At 51.1% G+C, this 19,593-nt stretch overlaps 2 protein-coding genes and 1 pseudogene across 3 annotated transcripts in view; 1 reads left to right on the plus strand and 2 right to left on the minus strand.

Moving 5' to 3' along the window:
• LOC308050573 (olfactory receptor 14A16-like) overlaps positions 1-19,593 on the minus strand; it is a gene marked incomplete at its 5' end in the record, with an annotated part of 276,539 nt that overhangs the window by 61,594 nt on the left and 195,352 nt on the right. The gene's annotated exons all lie outside the window — the stretch shown is intronic.
• Positions 1,352-2,284, plus strand: LOC308050704 (olfactory receptor 14A16-like; the record flags this gene model as incomplete). The annotated part of the gene is made up of 1 exon (XM_080360855.1): positions 1,352-2,284. One exon carries the CDS (start codon positions 1,352-1,354, stop codon positions 2,282-2,284), a length of 933 nt encoding a protein of 310 aa, XP_080216981.1.
• Positions 13,849-14,763, minus strand: LOC308050705 (olfactory receptor 14J1-like; annotated as a pseudogene). The gene has a single exon. The product of its transcript is annotated as an olfactory receptor 14J1-like (transcript).

Consider the following 19,593-nt stretch of genomic DNA (forward strand, 5'->3'; position numbering starts at 1 on the left):
TCTCCCAAGGGGTGGGGGGTGCAGGAAAGGATAAAATTGAAAATGAGCTCTCATGCTTAAACAAGTCACTGAGACTCCTGAACTGCAACTCTGAGTGATCAGCACATCTGCCAGGAGGATCATGACATCCCTTCCCCACCCCTCTGCCTGTGCACAGCACCTGCATCACCTTGGCTGGACCCGTCAGCCAAGTCCCTGTGACCCCCTGCAGGTCAGATCCCTGCTGTGAGCAGCCCCCTGGCCTCCTGTCCCACCCAGCAAAGCCTCTGCCCTCAGGGCCGGGGGCTCCAAGGCATGAAGCAGCTCCTGTGCAGCCAGAGCTCCAGTTCCTCTGCAGAGCACAGGGGCTGAGAGCAGCTGCCCGGCACTGTTGGTGTCTGGGAGGTGGCTGCACAGCTGGGGAAGGGGGATGCTGTCTGAGTGCCCGGCTGCCTCTGCCCTGGCCTCTCTCACCCCCACCCTCACCGCATTTTCCTTCTTGCTCCCCTGCTCTGGGTCACTGCTGTTGGGATCTTGTTCTTGCTGTCAGGCTCTCTGGGGATGGCAGTTTCAGCTGCAGAGTCACAGCCTGATCTGGTGGGTCCTTTCCTGCAGGTGTGTCCATGGGCTCACGTGTCCCAGCTTTGCTCTGACCTGTGGGCTGTGGGCAATGCAGTCTGTGTGACTGGGGAATGAGCTGTGTGTGTCCTGGGCTAAACGTTGGGTGCTGAGACCTTAGGAAAGGGTGAGACCTGTCATGGTCTGAGGTGGGTCCTTCTGCTCTCAGCAGTGCCTGGTGGCTTTTCAGGGTAACATGGGAGTGTGATCAGCCTCCATCTCAGAAAGGTGCCAGCCCAGGGCAGCTGGAGCAGGACAGAGGGACAGAGCAGCTGCCCTCACTCTGCACTGACCCACAGGCACCCTCAGGTCTTGCAGGACTCGCTCTGTTCTCCCTGAGTGCAGCAGAAATGCTGAGGGTTTCTGACACCCAACAACACTCTGCAGTGAATATGGGGGGATATGTAAAAAAACCTGGAACTCCTAAACTGCCTTCACCATCTCTGCTCCCTATCACTGGGAAAGCAGGTGCTGACAGCCCTTCTGTGTTAGCAGAACCAGGACAGTCCCCACTGTTCCCTGGTCCCACTTCTGCAGAGCTGGGCTGACTTATCAACCTGACTTATTGGCCCTGCTCTTGGTTGCACATTTTCCAGCCCCAAGCAGGGCTGCAGCCACAGTGCTGAAAATGAGTGTCTGTGTGCGACAGGGGAGGGTCTATGGGAGTTGGTTTGATTTTTGTCAGAGAACTCTGCCCTGGATTCTCACTGTCTTTTTTTTTCTCATGACAGCGCCCCGTGCTCAGGAAAAGCAAATGTCCAACAGCAGCTCCATCACCCAGTTCCTCCTCCTGCCGTTCACAGACACTCGGGAGCTGCAGCTCTTGCACTTCTGGCTCTTCCTGGGCATCTACCTGGCTGCCCTCCTGGGCAACGGCCTCATCATCAGCACCATAGCCTGGGACCAGCACCTGCACACCCCCATGTACTTCTTCCTGCTCAACCTCGCCCTCCTCGACCTGGGCTGCATCTCCACCATTGTCCCCAAATCCATGGCCAACTCTCTGTGGGACACCAGGGCCATTTCCTATGCAGGGTGTGCTGCACAACTCTTTCTGTTTGTCTTTTTAGTTTCAGCAGAGATTTATCTTCTCACTGTCATGTCGTACGACCGCTACATTGCCATCTGCAAACCCCTGCACTACGGGACCCTCCTGGGCAGCAGAGCTTGTGTCCACATGGCAGCAGCTGCCTGGGCCATTGGGTTTCTCACTGCTCTGCTGCACACGGCCAATACATTTTCACTGCGTCTGTGCAAGGGCAATGCCCTGGGCCAGTTCTTCTGTGAAATCCCCCAGATCCTCAAGCTCTCCTGCTCACACTCCTACCTCAGGGAACTTGGGCTTATTGTAGTCACTGTCTGTTTATCATTTGTGTGTTTTGTGTTTATTATGGTGTCCTATGTGCAGATCTTGAGGGCCGTGCTGAGGATCCCCTCTGAGCAGGGACGGCACAAAGCCTTTTCCACCTGCCTCCCTCACCTGGCCGTGGTCTCCCTGTTCCTCAGCACTGGCACGTTTGCCAACCTGAAGCCCCCCTCCATCTCCTCCCCAATCCTGGACCTGGTGCTGTCTGTTCTGTACTCGGTGGTGCCTCCAGCAGTGAACCCCCTCATCTACAGCATGAGGAACCAGCAGCTCAAGGATGCCCTGCGCAAACTCTTATCCCTCTGGTTTCTGAAGCAATAAACTGGCCATCTTCTTTTATACAGGAGTTTTAATGTAGCTAATTACAAGCCCAGCCTGTCAACTGTTTTTTCTGGTGTTGTTGGTTGTTTTCTTATTGTGATAATGTTGTCAACCCCATTTCTAATTCACTGCTGGCTTTTCTTTTCTAACTGTTGGATGCTTAAATGAGCAGCAGTGCTCTCCTTGTCTCTAAACAGAATAAAGGGCTCTTTAGTGACTTGTTTTTCACTATATTCTTCCTGCAAGGGCTTTTTGGAGCTGCAGGGACAGTTCCTGTGCGTGGGTGGAGGGGAAAACAGCTCTGGCATGGCAGCCCTGCCAGGGAGCAGCAGCGCTTGCTCTTCCAGAGCTGTTCTGGTTCCACTCCACACTCTCCTTCTCATCCCTGGTGTTAGTGCAAGGCCTGAGTGCTCTGGCAGCTTGGTCACCGTCCTGCTGTGTGTCAGTGCTGTGGGCGCAGGCAGGGACAGGCAATGGGCACTGCTGTGACAGAGCTGGCCTCAGTAACAGTACTTGCACAAGGAAAAGTTATCTTCTTTGGGCAGTGCATGATGGTTTATATCTTCTTGCCAAGTTTCTCTCAAGCTTATTCCTACAGAAGTGGCCACAGATTCAAACACCAGAGTACAGCTGAACAGTGTGTGTGTGCAGGGCTGGCACACAGCAGTGTCCTCTCACAGCCAGGCTCCTGCCAGAGACCTGCAGGACCAGCAGAGCAGGGCTGGGCTGTGCCCCTGTGCACTGGACACCCCGTGGAAGGAGCCCCAGGTCAATCACCATGGACTAGCCCCTCACAACCACCATTTCCAGCACTGGCTTCTCATCCACAGAGGCTGTTTTCTCTCCATGGATGGACACTCAATGAATAGTTCAGAAGTCCATGTTTGCCTTGTACAAATGAGATGTGAGCACGCACATCATGTACGTGAGGTGACATGAACCTGAGTGAGCACAAACACCATCAACTATTCCTTTCCATTCCGTGAAGGACTGTGAGACAGACGAGGTCTTGAGGTCACTTCATATTGGGAGGAACAACCTATGGGAAATCACCTGAATGCTGCACTGGGTTGTGCTTCCTTGAACTGAGCTCCCTGTGTCCATTCCTCATGATGTGGGACATGTCAGATGAGTGCAGAGCAGGTGACACAGCGCAGGGCTGAGGTGTTTCCCGTCCTTTGGAAGTGGCAACAGGAGGTTGGAGGGACACTGTGACTCCTGCCGCTGTGTGTAAAAGGGACAGACTCTGTCTCTGAGAGTCCCTGGGTGAACAAGGAGTCCTGAGACCAACTCAGATATGGATGCCTGACAGAATCTGATATTTCTGTATGTGATTCCATAGACAAATCCCACTGGATCAGTAAGATACATCTCAGCTGCCTTGAAAAGGAACATTGCAAGTGCTCCTGTCTGCTCTGTCACTCTTTCTTGTGATTCCAGATTGTGCTCTCATAAGTGTCAAGGAAACCAGAATGGCTCTTGGGTCTTTAGAAAACGCAGACCTCAAATCCATCTTCAGGAAGAGCAGGAATAGGAATGGGGAGAATAACAGGCTGGCCACCCTGCTTCCCTCCCTGGGAAGGGGATGGGACACGTCCTCCTGTAGCCATTTCCAGGAATGTGAGTGACAAGGAAGGGATTGCTGAACCCAAATGGACAGGGGAAAGAAAGGCATGTTGTGTACAGGGCGTTTGCAAGGCTCAGCCATGGTCTCCTTCTGGCCAGAGTGGTGCTGATGGGGCTCAAGAAGTGGATGCTGGGTGGGAAGTTGGCTGAACCATCCAGCACAAATATCACCAGTGATACGAAGTCCTGTGTGCAGCCAGTTACTGGTGTCATCCCTCAGTGACCAGCACTTGGACAACACTGTTGAACATCTTTATTCTCCCCTTCTATGATGTAACGGAGTGAAGCCTTATTGCCTTTGAGGATGATGCAAACCTGGGTGGCGGCCTTGAGCAGCCGCACCTGGTTCACCCTGAGCAGGAGAGTGAGACAAGATGAGTGAGACAAGGGCTCCTTGCAAACCTGAGTTATTCTGTGATTTGACAGAATTTTTGCCTTGGGGAGGTTTCTGGAGAGAGAATAGGTGGAAGAATAGGGGAAAAAAAAAAAAAAAAAAAAAAAAGGTAATGCAGAAGAAAAGATATGGAAGGTGTTAACGGAAGTACAGAAGTTCCAGTGAGGAGTGCTTTTCCCTCACAGTGTTAGTAGAAAATATATTTGACATATTTGAACAAGGTGAGGAAGAGATATGGGTGTCTACAGCCTGTGGGAAAGAGGGGTAGGGGTAGGAATGTATAGAACATGCTTCAGTCTGTTGAGGTCCTGAGTGCTAAGGAGGTGGAAGGCTGGGTGTGGTATTATGAGATCAGTTGTGTCTCACACACTCATAATCCAGTCAGAATCCTGTGGGTGTGAAGGGGACAGTGGGGTCAGTTCTGTGTCTGGAGGTGACAGCCCAGCAGCAGGGACATGGCTGGGAAAGAACCTCTGCCCAAGGGCCCACAGGTCTTACCCAGGAAGAGAGACGGGTTGTCATGCCCATCCCACCTGAGAACATGACGGGACATGGGCAGGGACATGGTCGTGTCTGTCAGAGAGGCTGAAAGGCCAGCAGCACTCATGGGATTTAGAAGATCATGGCGAGGTGACTTCTCTATGCTCAGATAAAAAAACACAAGAAGCCTAACGGGTTGGGTTCCCTGCATGAAGGGCAGTTTATGAGATGGTCGAGCTTTTCTTGATAGTGGGAAGAAGCAGGAAAGAGAAAAAAGAAGTCTACTTGGAAGGTGAGGAATGGATATGAGGAGTAAGAAATGTCACTGGAAGGGCAGTGCTGTGGGGCAAGAGGTGACCCAGAGGGAGCTGGATCAGCCCATGGTTTGTGTTCCAAAGAGCAGCCGGTGAGGGTGCAGACACAGCAGTGAAGGTGCAGAGATGCTGGGTGAGAGCAGGTGGGAAGCGAGATGGGTGTCTGCAGCCTGCAGGGAAAGAGGGGCAGGGGCAGCACCGTGTGGAACAGCCTGTGGTGGAGATGGCAAAGGGCGCTGTAAGGCTGGAAGGGACCCACAGAAGCCAGGTCTGTGTCCCCTTGGCCAGGGCAGTTGTCTCTGTAACTGACCCCAGGAGCAGACATGTTGTCCTCATGGCACTGGGGCCTCGGTGTCTCCTTGCAGCCCCATGGGGAAGCTGGAAGTTGTTGTCCCAGTGTTGTCCTTCCCTGGGCCTTGCACACCCACATGCCACGGTCCCAGGAAGAGCCCTGAGCCGTGTGTGAGGGACAGGATCCCCCTTCCCATTGTCTGGAGCTCATGGCTCCTCCTTTCTGCTGCAGAAAGCAAACTAAGGGGTTTCTGAGCATTGGAGCTGAAGAAAAGACTCAAAGGAGACCTCATGGTGGCTACAGCTTCCTCACAAGGGGACAAGGAACGTTAAGTATTGATCTCTTCTCTCTGGTGACCAATGATAGAACCTGAGGGAAAGGCAGAAGATGTGTCAGGGAGGTTTAGGTTGGACATTCAGAAAAGGTTCTTCCCCAGAGGTACTGGACACTGAACAGGCTCCCCAGGGAGGTGTCACGGCCCCAACCTGACAGTGTTCAACAAGAGACTGGACAACATCCTCAGACACACGGGGTGAACTGTGAGGTGTCCTGTGCAGGGACAGGAGTTGGACTCCATGATCCTTTGGGTCCTTCCAACTCAGGAGATTCCTTGATTCTATGAAATACTAGGTCATCATATACATGTCCACTGTGTGCATGTGGTGAGATGAACCCAAGGGAGCACAAATTCAATCAGCTATTCCTTGGGGTGCCATAAAGGTCAGTGGGACAGAGATGGTGTTCAGGGGTCTCTTCCAACCTCTGTTATTGTAGGATTCCATGAATCTTTTCCTTGGAGATATAAAATGCCCCAGAGTAAATACAGCAGCTCCTCTGAGGAACGTTTCTCCACTCAAACCCTTGATAGGAAATCTATCAGATACATTTGATGAAAGCAGCTCAGTTTGATCTGCTCACACACTGGACCACAAGGAGGGTGATGGTGGGTACGATGCCGTGTGGTCACTTGTGTCTCAGGAACTCATTGTCCAGTAGGAACCAATGGGTGTGGAGGGCACTGTGAGGTCACTTCTGCCTCTGCAGGGGATTGGCCAACAGCAGGAACATGGCTGGCAAAGGACTGTGAGGTCACACACACAGACGAGCAATGGGGCCCAATCAGCATGGCTTGATGAAAGGCAGGTCCTCCTTGACCAGCCTGATCTCCTTCTGTGACAAGGTGACCGCTGAGCAGATGAGGGAAAGTCTGTCGTGGGGAGTGAATGCGCCACACGGGCTGTGGGTGTTGTGTCCTTAGACTGCAGTGAAGCCTTTGACACCGTGTCCCACAGCATCTCCTGGAGAAGCTGCAGCTCGTGGCCTGGATGGTGTATCTGCGATGAGTAAAGAACTGGCTGGAAGGCATTTTAGAGCCATTTGTCCCCTTCCTGTTCACATGGGCGTCCCATGAATGCATCACTGCTCTACCCCAGTGTAGACAGGCACAAGGCCTTCTCCTCCTGGACCTCTCACCAATGCCACTGGTTTCTCCAGCACCCTCATCCTGGACTGTGGGATGCCCAGAACAGCCCTCGCAAGACAGTTTGACAAAGTCTTTTTTCTACTCCATCCCCACATCCCTGCTCAATCCCCTCATGTACAGTTCAAGGACCAGAAAGGTTGGGTGCAAGTGGGACATTGAGAAAAATGGTCAGGAAAGCTTTGAGGTGCACAGAGAGCCCATCACCATGTTGGCAAGCTGCTCTCTCTGAACAGGCCCAGAGGACCTGGACAGCATTTGCTGTGTCCCAGAAACTCGCCTGGAAGGTTGGGATATGGAGAAGAGGTTTGGTCTGGGAAGGGACAGACAGGGGCTGGTGGAACTGGCTGGTGTGACCGTGAGACGTCTCCCAAACACCTCAGAAAAGTCCTGGCTCTCAGGGAGGCTGCATGGTCCTCTGAGAAAGAAAATAGCAAACATGACTTATCATGGAATCATAGAATAATTGTGGTTGGAAGAGACCCTTAAGATCATCGAGTCCAACCATAACCTCAATCTGGCATTAAAACATGTCCCTAAGAGTCCCATCTATCTGTGTTTTAAACACCTTCAGTGATGGGGACTCCACAACCTCACTGGGCAGTCTGTTCCATTGCTTCAAAACCCTTTCCCTGAAGAAGTTTTTCCTCATATCCAATCTAAACCTCCCCGAGTGCAACTTGAGGCCATTTCTTCTTGTCCTATCACTTGCTGCTTGGGACAAGAGGCCAACACCCTCCATGATAAAACCTCCTTTCAGGCAGCTGTAGAGAGTAATAAGGTCTCTCCTCAGCCTCCTGTTCTCCAGGCTGAACAGCCCCAGCTCCCTCAACCGCTCCTCGTGAGACTGGTGCTCCAGACCCTTCACCAGCCTTGTCACCCTCCTCTGAACTCTCTCCAGCACCTCAATGTCTTCCTTGCCATGAGGGGCCTCAAACTGACCCCAGGATTCAAGGTGCAGCCTCACCAGTGCCCAGTACAAAGGGATGATCACTTCTCTAGTCCTGCTAAAGCTCTGATTGAATCAAGGCTTGAACACCTTGGTGTGACCCAGTTGGTGACAGGTTGGACTGCAGACTCCTGAGGTCCCTTCAGCCTCAGTTCTCTCATGATCCCATTGTGATGTTGGGCTCTGTTTCAGACTGGAGCAGAGCAGGCGATGATGGGGCAGGACCCACCTGTGCTGTAGGTGACCATCTAAACCAACATCCCAGCCAGGGAACCAGCCAACACCTCAGTGTGACTCGCTCTGGGCAACGTGTGAGGAGTCCTGGGCAGGGCAGGTTCAGAGGGCATGGGGCGCTGTGCAAGACACAACATGATCTTGGCTTCATGCCTGCAGGCCCATCAGATGTCAGTTGATGTCAATGACAATTAAAATAAGAACTGAAGACAAAGATCCAAAGCAAAGGAAGGTGTCAACTTTCTTTCTTCCTTTCTTGCTCTTTCTTTCTTTCTTTCTTTCTTTCTTTCTTTCTACTTATTCATGTATGTATTTATGTATTTATTTATTTACTTATTTGTTTATTTATTTATTGATTTACTCATTTACTTATTTACTTACTTATTTATGTATGTATTTATTTACTTATTTGCTTACTTATTTACTTATCTACTTATTTATTTTAAAGTCTTTGTAAGGGAGTCTCTTTTATTTGGAAAGGAAAGAGTTCTCCAGAACTGGGGACGGATTTAGGACACAAATGTCTTCAGCTCCAGGGACACAAACATCTGGTGCCAGTGTAGATGCCCCGGGAACCCCTGCCCAGGCTCCACCTGCACTGCACGGTGCTCTGGTCTCCCCAGGTCCTGTGTGATAGATGTCAATCCCAGCCCAGCACCTCAGGTACACTGGGCCCTAAAATGGCCCTGGCTGTTAATGGTGAGACACCTGATGACTGATGTTTATCTGGAAATGTCCACTTTATTGTTGTTGTTTTGTTTGTGGTTTGTTTTGTTGTCTTTGTTGCTGTTTTGTTTTTGGTTTTGGTTGTTGTTATTAATTGGTTTGAGGGTTTTTTTGCTTTGGTTTTTTGGGGTTTTTTGCTTCTTTTGTTTGGTTGGTTTCTTTGTTTGATTGGAGATCTTTGTTTAGTTGTTTTTTTAACATATTAAAATTAAAAAGAAAAAAGCCAAAAAGTGAATTATGGGGAAGGAGAATAAATTCTGGTCTTCCCCTGTACTTATTTTACCAAGTCTCTGGTGGCCAATGAGGAAACCAGCAGACTGGGGGTGGGGATGAGGAGCCAGGTGGTCCATACAGTGTCCAGTCTCAAGGACTGTTCTCCTGCCTGCCCAGATGTCTCCAGGAGACCCTCTGGATCAGTGTCCATTGTAGAGTGCTGCTGTCACTTCTATACACTGGAAAGTGATTGAAAATACCTTTGAAAGATTAAACCCTCCTTTATGAAATCTTCTTTGAAATCCTCATCACTAAGTGTCCCATTGGACCTTCTCCAGTTAGTTCTGCAAGTCTTGAAGATGTGAAGAAAATTAGGGAAAGAAACATTGCTCGTTAGGGCTTTCTGTCTTTTAATGAGCCCCATGGTGTGTTTGGTGCTGAGTCCATGAACCTCAGATACCAAGGACAGACTGAAGAATCTGCTCAAGAAGTCCAAGCCAGAACAAACTCCAAAGTACCCTGAAGCATTAATGGGCCCCACTGAGGGCTGTTACTGACAAAGCCTCCCAGGGACTCGTTAGAGCAGATAATTGGAGGCAGTGATTGCATCAGGCAAAGGCAAAGTGCAGCAGCTCTGATGCTGAGAAAGCCCTTGGTTTGTCTGATGAAGGACAATGGCCAAGCCTTGAGCCCCTGCCCCTGGAAGGGAGATCCTGTCCCTCCCGTGTGGCTCAGGGCTCTTCCTGGGGCTGTGGGGAGTGCGATGCCCAGTGCAGGACAATGGTGTGACACTCCCTGGGGGTGCAAAGAGGCAATGGGGTGCCATGGCCATGACAACCACGTGTCTCCTCTTAGACCTCACTGGCAGGGACATCAGCCATAGCCAAGGGGACAAAGACCTTGGCTCTTGCAGGGACATCCAGCCTTGCCAGCGCCCTTGGCCATGTCCACCATGGTCCATCCTGCACTGTCCCAGTGCCATCATCTTGGAAAGTGATTTTCAAGAGTTCTTGACCCACGACTGTCCTTCTCTCTCAATGTTCTACCCCAGTCAGCAACTACGACCACAATAGCTGCTCATGTACCCATCCAACCTATTAAGTGCGATATGGAAGATAACCGAAGGGAATGGAGAAACCCGTGGGTTAAGAAATAGCATTTTAATAAGACAATAAAAATAGTATAATATACTACTACTGCTATGTATATAATTAAATGAAATGAAACTTAAAAATTAAAATGAAATATAAAAAGTCAAACTAAATTAAATTAAGTAAATATATTCAGTGCAATCCATCATGTAACTCCAGTCACACGGAACAGCCAGTCCTGGAGAAAGGAGCACCTTGGTCCCAAACAACCAATCCCAGCAAGACAGAGCAAAAAGGCCCTAGGCCCAAGTGCAAAATGGCAGAATAGCAAAAAACTCACCCAAAACTCCCAGCAGAACAAAAATTCCCAACTAAACTAACCATAGTACCTGGCAAATCTGAACTGATGGAAGTAACCAGCCAGAAATGTCAGCTGGAGCTTTATACTGAGTATGACACTAATTGTAGGTGTGGAAATATAAGGGAAGATTGGCAAGAAGGAGATTTGTAAACACGCTTAAGTGACTGTACCCAGAGTTTAGAAAACACAAATCACACTAATTTAGGTTTAACCTTGTGTACTTCACAAGTTGAACCTGTATCTTTATAGAACATAGACTTGTGAAATCTTAAAGGCACCTCCTCAAACATCCTTGAAATTCCTGCTCTACTCAATGACAGGAAGATGTGCCAGGGGAGGGTCAGGTTGGACATGAGGAAAAGGTTCTTCCCCCAGAGGTGCTGGACACTGAACAGGCTCCCCAGGGAGGTGTCACGGCCCCAACCTGACAGTGTTCAAGAAGAGACTGGACAACGTCTTCACACACACGGGGTGACCTGTGGGGTGTCCTGTGCAGGGACAGGACTTGGACTCCATGATTCTTGTGGGTCCTTCCAACTCAGGACATTCTATGATTCTATGAAACATTAGGTCAAAAGTCCATATTTTCATTGTACAGATGAGATGTAAACACATGGCTCAGGGTTCTTCCTGGGACCGTGGGATGTGGGTGTGCAAGGCCCAGGGAAGGACAACACTGGGACAACAACTTCCAGCTTCCCCATGGGGCTGCAAGGAGGCAGCGAGGCCCCAGTGCCATGAGGACAACATGTCTGCTCTTGGGGTCACTGGCAGAGACAACTGCCCTGGCCAAGGGGACACAGACCTGGGTTCTGTGGGTCCCTTCCAGCCTTACAGCGCCCTTTGCCATCTCCACCACAGGCTGTTCCACACGGTGCTGCCCCTGCCCCTCTTTCCCTGCAGGCTGCAGACACCCATCTCGCTTCCCACCTGCTCTCACCCAGCATCTCTGCACCTTCACTGCTGTGTCTGCACCCTCACCGGCTGCTCTTTGGAACACAAACCATGGGCTGATCCAGCTCCCTCTGGGTCACCTCTTGCCCCACAGCACTGCCTGTCCGTGACATTTCTTACTCCTGATATCCAGTGTCTACTTCCCAATCTGCACTTGGTGGCTTTGGGTTTTTTTCTCTGCTGCTTTTTACCACTACTTTGGAAGCTTTACCACCTCAGAAACTGCCCATCAAGCAGAGATCCAACCTGTTATTCTTCTAGTCATCTTGCACTTATCCAGAGAGAAGTAACCTCACCATGATCTCCTAAATTCCATGAGTGCCGCTGGCCTTTCAGCTTCTCTGATACACACGACCATGTCCCTGCTGCTGTCCCATCATGTTCTCAGGTGGGATGGATGTGACAACCTGTCTCCAAGGTCTCTTCCTGGGTAGGATCTGTCAGACTTAGGCTGAGGTTCTTTCCCAGCCATGTCCCTGCTGCTGGGCTGTCACCTCTAGAGACAGAACTGGCCTCACTGTCCCCTTCACAGCCACAGGATTCTGACTGGATTATGAGTGTGTGAGACACAACTGAACTCATATTGCCATAACTATCCATCACCTTTTTTATGGCCCAGGGCTCGATCAGATCAAAGTATACTTGTTTTATCAAATTTATCAAATATATTCCCTACTAGAGATTTGAGTTGAAAAACACTCTTCAGAGGAACTGCTGTATTTTTGTTGACAACATTAGAACTCGTTTTATGTCTCTTATTCTTTTTATCCTTCCTCTTCTTATTTTGTCTTCAAAATACTCTGCACAAAGGAAAGATTCATTTAATCTCAGAATAACTTGAGGTTTGAAGAGAGCCCTTGTCCCACTTGTGTCACTGTCCTGCTCCAGGCAGGATGAACCAGGTGAGGCTGTTCAAGGGTTCCTCCCAAATTTGCATCATTCACAGAGGAGCTGACAGTGCACTCGTCACATCACACAGAGGGAGAATAAAGATGTTTAACAGTGTTGGTCCAAGTGCTGGTCACTGAGAGATGAAACTAGTAACTGGCTGCATGGTGGGCTTTGTACCACTGATGACATTTGGCTTGATTGTCCAGCCAGCTTTCCACTCAGCTTCCAATTCTCCAGCCCAGAGATCTCTGATCTGGCTACTGGGACACCACGGAACACCATGTCTGTGACCCTGCAAAATTCCAGGTATGGAGGCAGGTTGACCAGCCATTAATTCTCCTTTGTGCTTTTCATGCAGATGGGTTTGATATCTACCTTTTTCAAGGACCTCTAAACCCCTCTGGCCACTTTGTCACTTTTGAAAGCACAATCCAGAATCATGGGCCAGGGTGACAGAGCAGACTGGAGCACTTGCAATGAGCCTATCCACGGCAGCTGAGATGAATCTCACTGGGGCAGTGAGTGAATCTCACCTCCCAATATGAAGTGACCTCAAGACCTTCTCTGTGCCACAGACCTTAATGGAAGCAAAAGAAATAGCTGAGAATGTTTGTGCTCACTTGTGTTCATCTCACCTCACATCCATGATGTGCGTGCGCACATCACATCTGCACCTATTCATTCAGTGTCCCTCCATGGAGGGAAGAACAGCGTCTGTGGGTGAGAGGCCAGTGCTGGAAATGGTGGTTGTGAGGGGCCAGTCCATGGTGACTGACCTGGGGCTCCTTCCACGGGGTGTCCAGTGCACAGGGGCACAGTCCAGCCCTGCTCTGCTGGTCCTGCAGGTCTCTGGCAGGAGCCTGGCTGTGAGAGGACACTGCTGTGTGCCAGCCCTGCACACACACACTGTTCAGCTGTACATTGGGGTTTCATCTGTGGGCCAGTTTCTTGGGTATATTCTTGAGAGAAGGTTTGGAAGAAGACCTAAACCTTCAGGCTCTGCCCATAGGAGATCACCTTTCTATCTGGAAAGGCTGTTGTGAGGCCAGCTCTGTCACAGCAGTGCCCATTGCCTGTCCCTGCCTGCGCCCACAGCACTGACACACAGCAGGACGGTGATCAAGCTGCCAGAGCACTCAGGCCTTACACCAACACCAGGGATGAGAAGGAGAGTGTGGAGTGGAACCAGAACAGCTCTGGAAGAACAAGCGCTGCTGCTCTCTGGCAGGGCTGCCATGCGAGAGCTCCTTTCCCTCTCACCCATGCACACACGATCTATCCCTGCAGCTCCAGAAAGATCCTGGAGAAACAATGCCGGTGAAAAAAAATGGTGAAGGACCCTTTATTTTGCTTAAACACAGAGAACACAATTCCACACTGATACAGCCACTCGGTGTGAAAAGAAAAGCAGGCAGTGAATTACAAAGGGAATTAAAATATTATCATAAAAAAAAAAAACCCACAAATAGCTACAAAAAATACTGCACACAGGATGAAACTCTAATGAGATATACTCTTATGTAGAAGAAGATAGAGACAGTTTATAGCTTCAGAAGAAATCAAGTCATCAGTTTCCAGAGGGCATCCTTGAGCTCCTGGTTCCTCATGCTGTAGATGAGGGGGTTCACTGCTGGAGGCACTGAAGAGTACAGAACAGACACCACCAGGTCCAGGGATGGGGAGGAGATGGAGGGGGGCTTCAGGTTGGCAAACATGCCTGTGCTGACAAACAGGGAGATCACGGCCAGGTGAGGTAGGCAGGTGGAAAAGGCTTTGTGCCGGCCCTGCTCAGAGGGGATCCTCAGCACGGCTCTCAAGATCTGCACATAGGACACCACAATGAACACAAAACAGCCAAAAGTTAAACAGGCACTGACCAAAATAAGCCCAAGTTCCCTGAGGTAGGAGTGTGAGCAGGAGAGCTTGAGGATCTGGGGGATTTCACAGAAGAACTGGCCCAGGGCATTGCCCTTGCACAGGGGCAGGGAAAATGTATTGGCCGTGTGCAGCAGAGAATTGAGAATCCCAGTGGCCCAGGCAGCTGCTGCCATGTGGACACAAGCTCTGCTGTCCAGGAGGGTCCCGTAGTGCAGGGGTTTGCAGATGGCAACGTAGCGGTCATACGACATGATGGTGAGGAGACAAAACTCTGCTGTGATCAAGAAGAGAAACAAAAAGAGCTGTGTCGCACATTCCAAGTATGAGATGGCCCTGGAATCTGAGAGGGAATTGGCCATGGACTTGGGGAGAGTGGTGGAGATGCAGCCCATGTTAAGGAGGGCGAGGTTGAGCAGGAAGAAGTACATGGAGGTGTGGAGGTGCTGGTCCCAGGCTATGGTGGTGATGATGAGGCCGTTGCCCAGGAGGGCAGCCAGATAGATGCCCAGGAAGAGTCAGAAGTGCAAGAGCTGCAGCTCCCGTGTGTCTGTGAACGGCAGGAGGAGGAACTGGGTGATGGAGCTGCTGTTGGACATTGGCTGCCTGTGGGCATGAGGACCTGTGCAAGAAGGAAAAGGTTTAGATTGAGACTTCTCTCAGAAAAACCAAAGCCATTTCCCACAGACCCTCACACAAAGAGACACTTTTCTTCTTCCAGGAGAACGTCCTGGCTGGGCCCTCGTCGATGCTTGATGAGTGTGCAATGAAGAGGAGGGTCTGTGCCCAGGCGCTCCTGAGGACTCAGCCTGACCCTGTGTGATCGGGTGGGCAGGGGCCAGTCCTGGTGTTCAGCTTTGTCAGCTGGAGCCGCTCCTGGTGCAGAAGGGACTGTCAGCATCTGCACCCTCAGGCCTGAGAAACTGAGTTTGAGAGGTTTGGGGTTTCTACAGCTCCTTCTCCCCTCCCACCCTGGGGAGTGTTGTTGGGTGTCAGAAACCCTCAGCATTTCTGCTGCACTCAGGGAGAACAGAGCGAGTCCTGCGAGACCAGAGGATGCCTGTGGGTCAGTGCAGAGTGAGGGCAGCTGCTCTGTCCCTCTGTCCTGCTCCAGCTGCCCTGGGCTGGCACCTTTCTGAGATGGGAGCTGATCACACTCCCATGTTACCCTGAAAAACCACCAGGTGCTGCTGAGAGCAGAGGGATCCACCTCAGACCATGACAGGTCTCACCCTTTCCTAAGGTCTCAGCACCCAACGTTTAGCCCAGGACACACACAGCTCATTCCCCAGCCCCACAGACTGCATTGCCCACAGCCCACAGGTCAGAGCAAAGTTGGGACACGTGTGCCCATGGACACACCTGCAGGAAAGGACCCACAAGATCAGGCTGTGACTCTGCAGCTGAAACTGCCATCCCCAGAGAGCCTGACAGCAAGAACAAGATCCCAACAGCAGCGACCCAGAGCAGAAGGAAAATGCGGTGAGGGTGGGGGTGAGAGAGGCCAGGGCAGAGGCAGCCGGGCACTCAGACAGCGTCCCCCTTCCCCAGCTGTGCAGCCACCTCCCAGACACCAACAGTGCCGGGCAGCTGCTCTCAGCCCCTGTGCTCTGCAGAGGAACTGGAGCTCTGGCTGCACAGGAGCTGCTTCATGCCTTGGAGCCCCCGGCCCTGAGGGCAGAGGCTTTGCTGAGTGGGACAGGAGGCCAGGGGGCTGCTCACAGGAGGGATCTGACCTGCAGGGGGTCACAGGAACTTTTCTCTCTTCTCCCTCCCGTAATCATTCCGGGTTCAGTTTCCTCTCATTTCTGATCATTTCCCTGCTACCTGGAGATTCTCCCCTGGGAGGTGTTTCCCTGTCCATGTCTGTTCCCTGTCAGTACTCACAGACCATCCCACCCCCTGTGCCCTCCCCCTGGCCCTACAGATCCTGCCTGTTCACAGGCACTGCCTGGGGGCATCTTCCTGTCTGCAGGCTGGAAAACAGGACAGGTCAGACTAAGGCTGACCGGTCCAGCCAAGGTGATGCAGGTGCTGTGCACAGGCAGAGGGGTGGGGAAGGAATGTCATGAGCCTTCTGGCATATGTGCTGATCACTCAGAGCTGCAGTTCAGGAGTCTCAGTGACTTGTTTCAGCATGAGAACTCATTTTCAATTTTATCCTTTCCTGCAGCCCCTCACCCCTTGGGAGAGGAAACTGAAAAGACAGGCTCAGCAAAGCTCCTTATCTGTCTGGTAATCCTTGCATTGATCTTGTCATTGGGTCATTGCCTTAGATAAATCCTGCAGGTGATCTGGAGCTGTGAGCAGTGATGACCCACACAGCACCCTCTCCACAACATGACCCTGTCCTACCAGGTCTTGCTCCTTTCCCCAACAGCTTCTCCCCTCAGTGTTGCTGGGCTCTCTCGGGCAGGCTGAGCGCTGACCCTGGCAGGGGGCAGAGTCCCTGCCCGGCACAGCCCTGGGGTGCAGGGACCCTGCTCTGCAGGACAGCCCTGGCCACCCCTGCCTGCACAAAGAGCTTCTCACACCTGGAGTCATCCTCAGCAGGAGGCAGCTGCCATGTGTTATCCCTCTGTTGGTTTAAGGAGGAAATCCCTGCTCTGCTGCAGGTCCTCCTTATCTATACAAGAAAGTCTTTAACAGTTTTACTTACGTATCTCGTTTGATGTACCAGCGTTAGGAAATTCCACCAAAATCTACAGATGTAATAATATGCAGCCACAGACTTACTGTCTGTGAAGATTTCTCTCCTTGTGAACTCGCAGCAATCCTCCCGCCCACATTTCCTTTCCTCTTTCTCTGCCTGGCTCCTGTGCCCTTGGTGCTGCAGGCAGAGCCCTCAGCCCTGCTGCGTGTGCAGAGGAGCTGCTCCTGGGCAGAGCTGTCTCTCTGCAGCGCTGCCGCTGCCATGAGCTCCCTGTGTCCCAGGAGCCCAGCCCAGCTCCGCAGCACAGGAGCAGCCCATGATGTCCCTTTCTCTGTCCCCTCTGGGCTCCTCCAGGTGTCCCTGGGGCTCCAGAGGCACATCCTTGAAACAACCTCAATTAATCAGTGATGTTGATTCTCTCTCCTCTGAAGAGACACATCATTGTGTTCTTTGTATTAAATAAAGTATTAGTATGAGAATCAACTTTTCTTGTCCCATCCTTAGACAGGACACCAGGAAGATTACAGCAAAGGATCTAATTCCTCCAATCCGGGGGAGGAATATCTTCAGTTGAATGAGTTCAGACATTTTATTCTGGTTTTATACTCCTAGGTCTAGAGAGACATTCATCAGTCTTTGCCCATGTCATGTCTGTGCTCTGATTCAAAGCCTTTGCACACATGGGCTCTTGGACACTTGGTACCAGGTTTCTTGTGCAGGTCAGAGCCGGGCTGGTGCCGGGTGGCTCAGCCCAGATGTGAGGCCATGTCCTCAGCCAGGGACCTGACTGGGGAGCTGGAGCTGTCAGTGCTGCAGACAGAGCTGTGACACGGATGGAATGAACTGCCAGGCAGGGTGGCAGGAGTGAGTTCATCTGGTCTGCAAGGACAGCAGCCTCCAAGCACAGCAACAGTCCAGATCAGAACTCAGTCCAGACCTGGAAGGCAATTCAAGGGCCCCACAAGGAGCTGTTACTACTTCAGGAACAGTTAGAAGAGAAACGAAGACACTGTGTGGCCACTGATAAATTTAAGAAGGTAGAGAAGTGATAATCTCTGTGTCTCTTGTCCTCTGTCTTCACCAGCAAGGTCTCCCAGGCATCTGTGGCTGGAGGCAGAACAAGCAGCAGCGGATGGGGATCAAGTCAGGGATCACTGGTACTAACACAATCCTCTCCAGTCTATGGGACAGCAGAGGCAGCATCCCAGGAACTGGGACAGCAGGACCATGTCACAGTGAGGCCACTCTCCACCATCTTGGAAAGCTCATGGAGACTGGGGGGACTCCCTGACCACTGGCAGCTCTCACACAGTGTGTGCACTTTTCAAAATGGCCCATGGGTGAGCAGGGGAACTAAGGGCTGTGCCTCAGAGCATGGCCACTGGGACCCCATTTCTGGGTGTCTGGAAGAGAAGGTGACGGGGTTTGCCCAGGGCAGGTTGTGCCTGTCCATCCTGTTTGCTTTCTGTGAGGAAAGGACAGGGTTGTGGACGTGGGGAGACCATTGGTGGTCTGTTACCAGTGGGGGTCTGTACCCTGTAAGTCAGCAAGGCATTCAGTGTCATCCTCTGCGATATTTTTGTGTCCAAGGTAGGATATTATGGTCAGTCTGCAAGTAGATGGGTAAATCCAATCTGGATGGTTGGGCTTGGAAAGGTGCTGTAGAAAGGGAGAAACTTTCCAGTCCTGAGGACAGTCCAGCACTGGAAGCTGTTTCCCAGGAGTGCACACCCACTCTGTCCCAGAAAGTGACCAAGATGTGTTTGGATAAAGCCCTGAGCAATCTGGTCTGACCCTGCTGTGAGCAGGAGGTTGGTCAGGATGCCTCCTGAGGTCCCTTTGAGCCTGAATGACGCTGTCCTTCCTTCCTCTTCATGTTTTCAAATTAGGGAGAACTCTCTGTTTCTCCCTGAGCACAGAAGTAATCCACATGAGGTGCAGGGCTGCTTTACAAGTGCCCCCAAACAGTCCTGACCACATCTTTTCCATCCTTTTTCTTTTGCCCTCAGCTAAGATCTTACTGTTTGCTGTCCTAATGCCTCTCCAGAAAGAACAGCCTGTGTTGTTAACCCTTTCAGAGCAGGTTGTTCAAGAGGTGTCAGCATCCATGTACAGAGTCTGCACAGCAGCCAGACACAAATCCATCATTATAGAAATGGAGACGAGACACTTGACCAGCTCCTTGCACCCAGATATCAGCGTGACATGTCTGCTGAGATGCCAGGGAACACCTAAAATCTACGTGAAGGGTATGTGAGTCCTGGTTGGGTATCCTGGCTTGTCTCCTGACCCATGTGGTGCTTCAGGCTGTGAAGAGAATCAAAACCAGCCATTGGACTAGGGTAGTTCCATTTTACACGTGTCACACAGGGCAGATGAGGGAGCTCAGAACTCCAGACTCTGCTGCACTGTTGGGACTGCAGAGACTGGAAATGCAGGTGACAGTGTGTGTCAGTGCACACACATACAGATTCTGGCTTCCTTTGGGCCTTTGCACCGACCTGGGATCTGTTCCTTGGCCACCTTTGTCTCAGAAGGAAACTGTTCTCCTATGCAACCTCCACATCACACCACATAAGAAAAAATTAAAGGGTAGAAAAATAATGAAAGAAGCACAATTTGGGGGTAATTCTGTCCAAGAAGTGTACTCTTTAAATGATTAAAACAAAAAAAGAAGTGAGAGAAAAAGCATTGTTCTAAGAAATTCTTTCAAGACACAGCTACTGAGGTGTAGCAGCTGCTTGGAAAAGCAAGAATGACTGTTAGGACTGAAATT

The sequence above is a fragment of the Nesoenas mayeri genome, assembly GCF_963082525.1.
Source record: "Nesoenas mayeri genome assembly, chromosome: 29".
In the NCBI taxonomy this organism is placed as follows: domain Eukaryota; kingdom Metazoa; phylum Chordata; class Aves; order Columbiformes; family Columbidae; genus Nesoenas; species Nesoenas mayeri.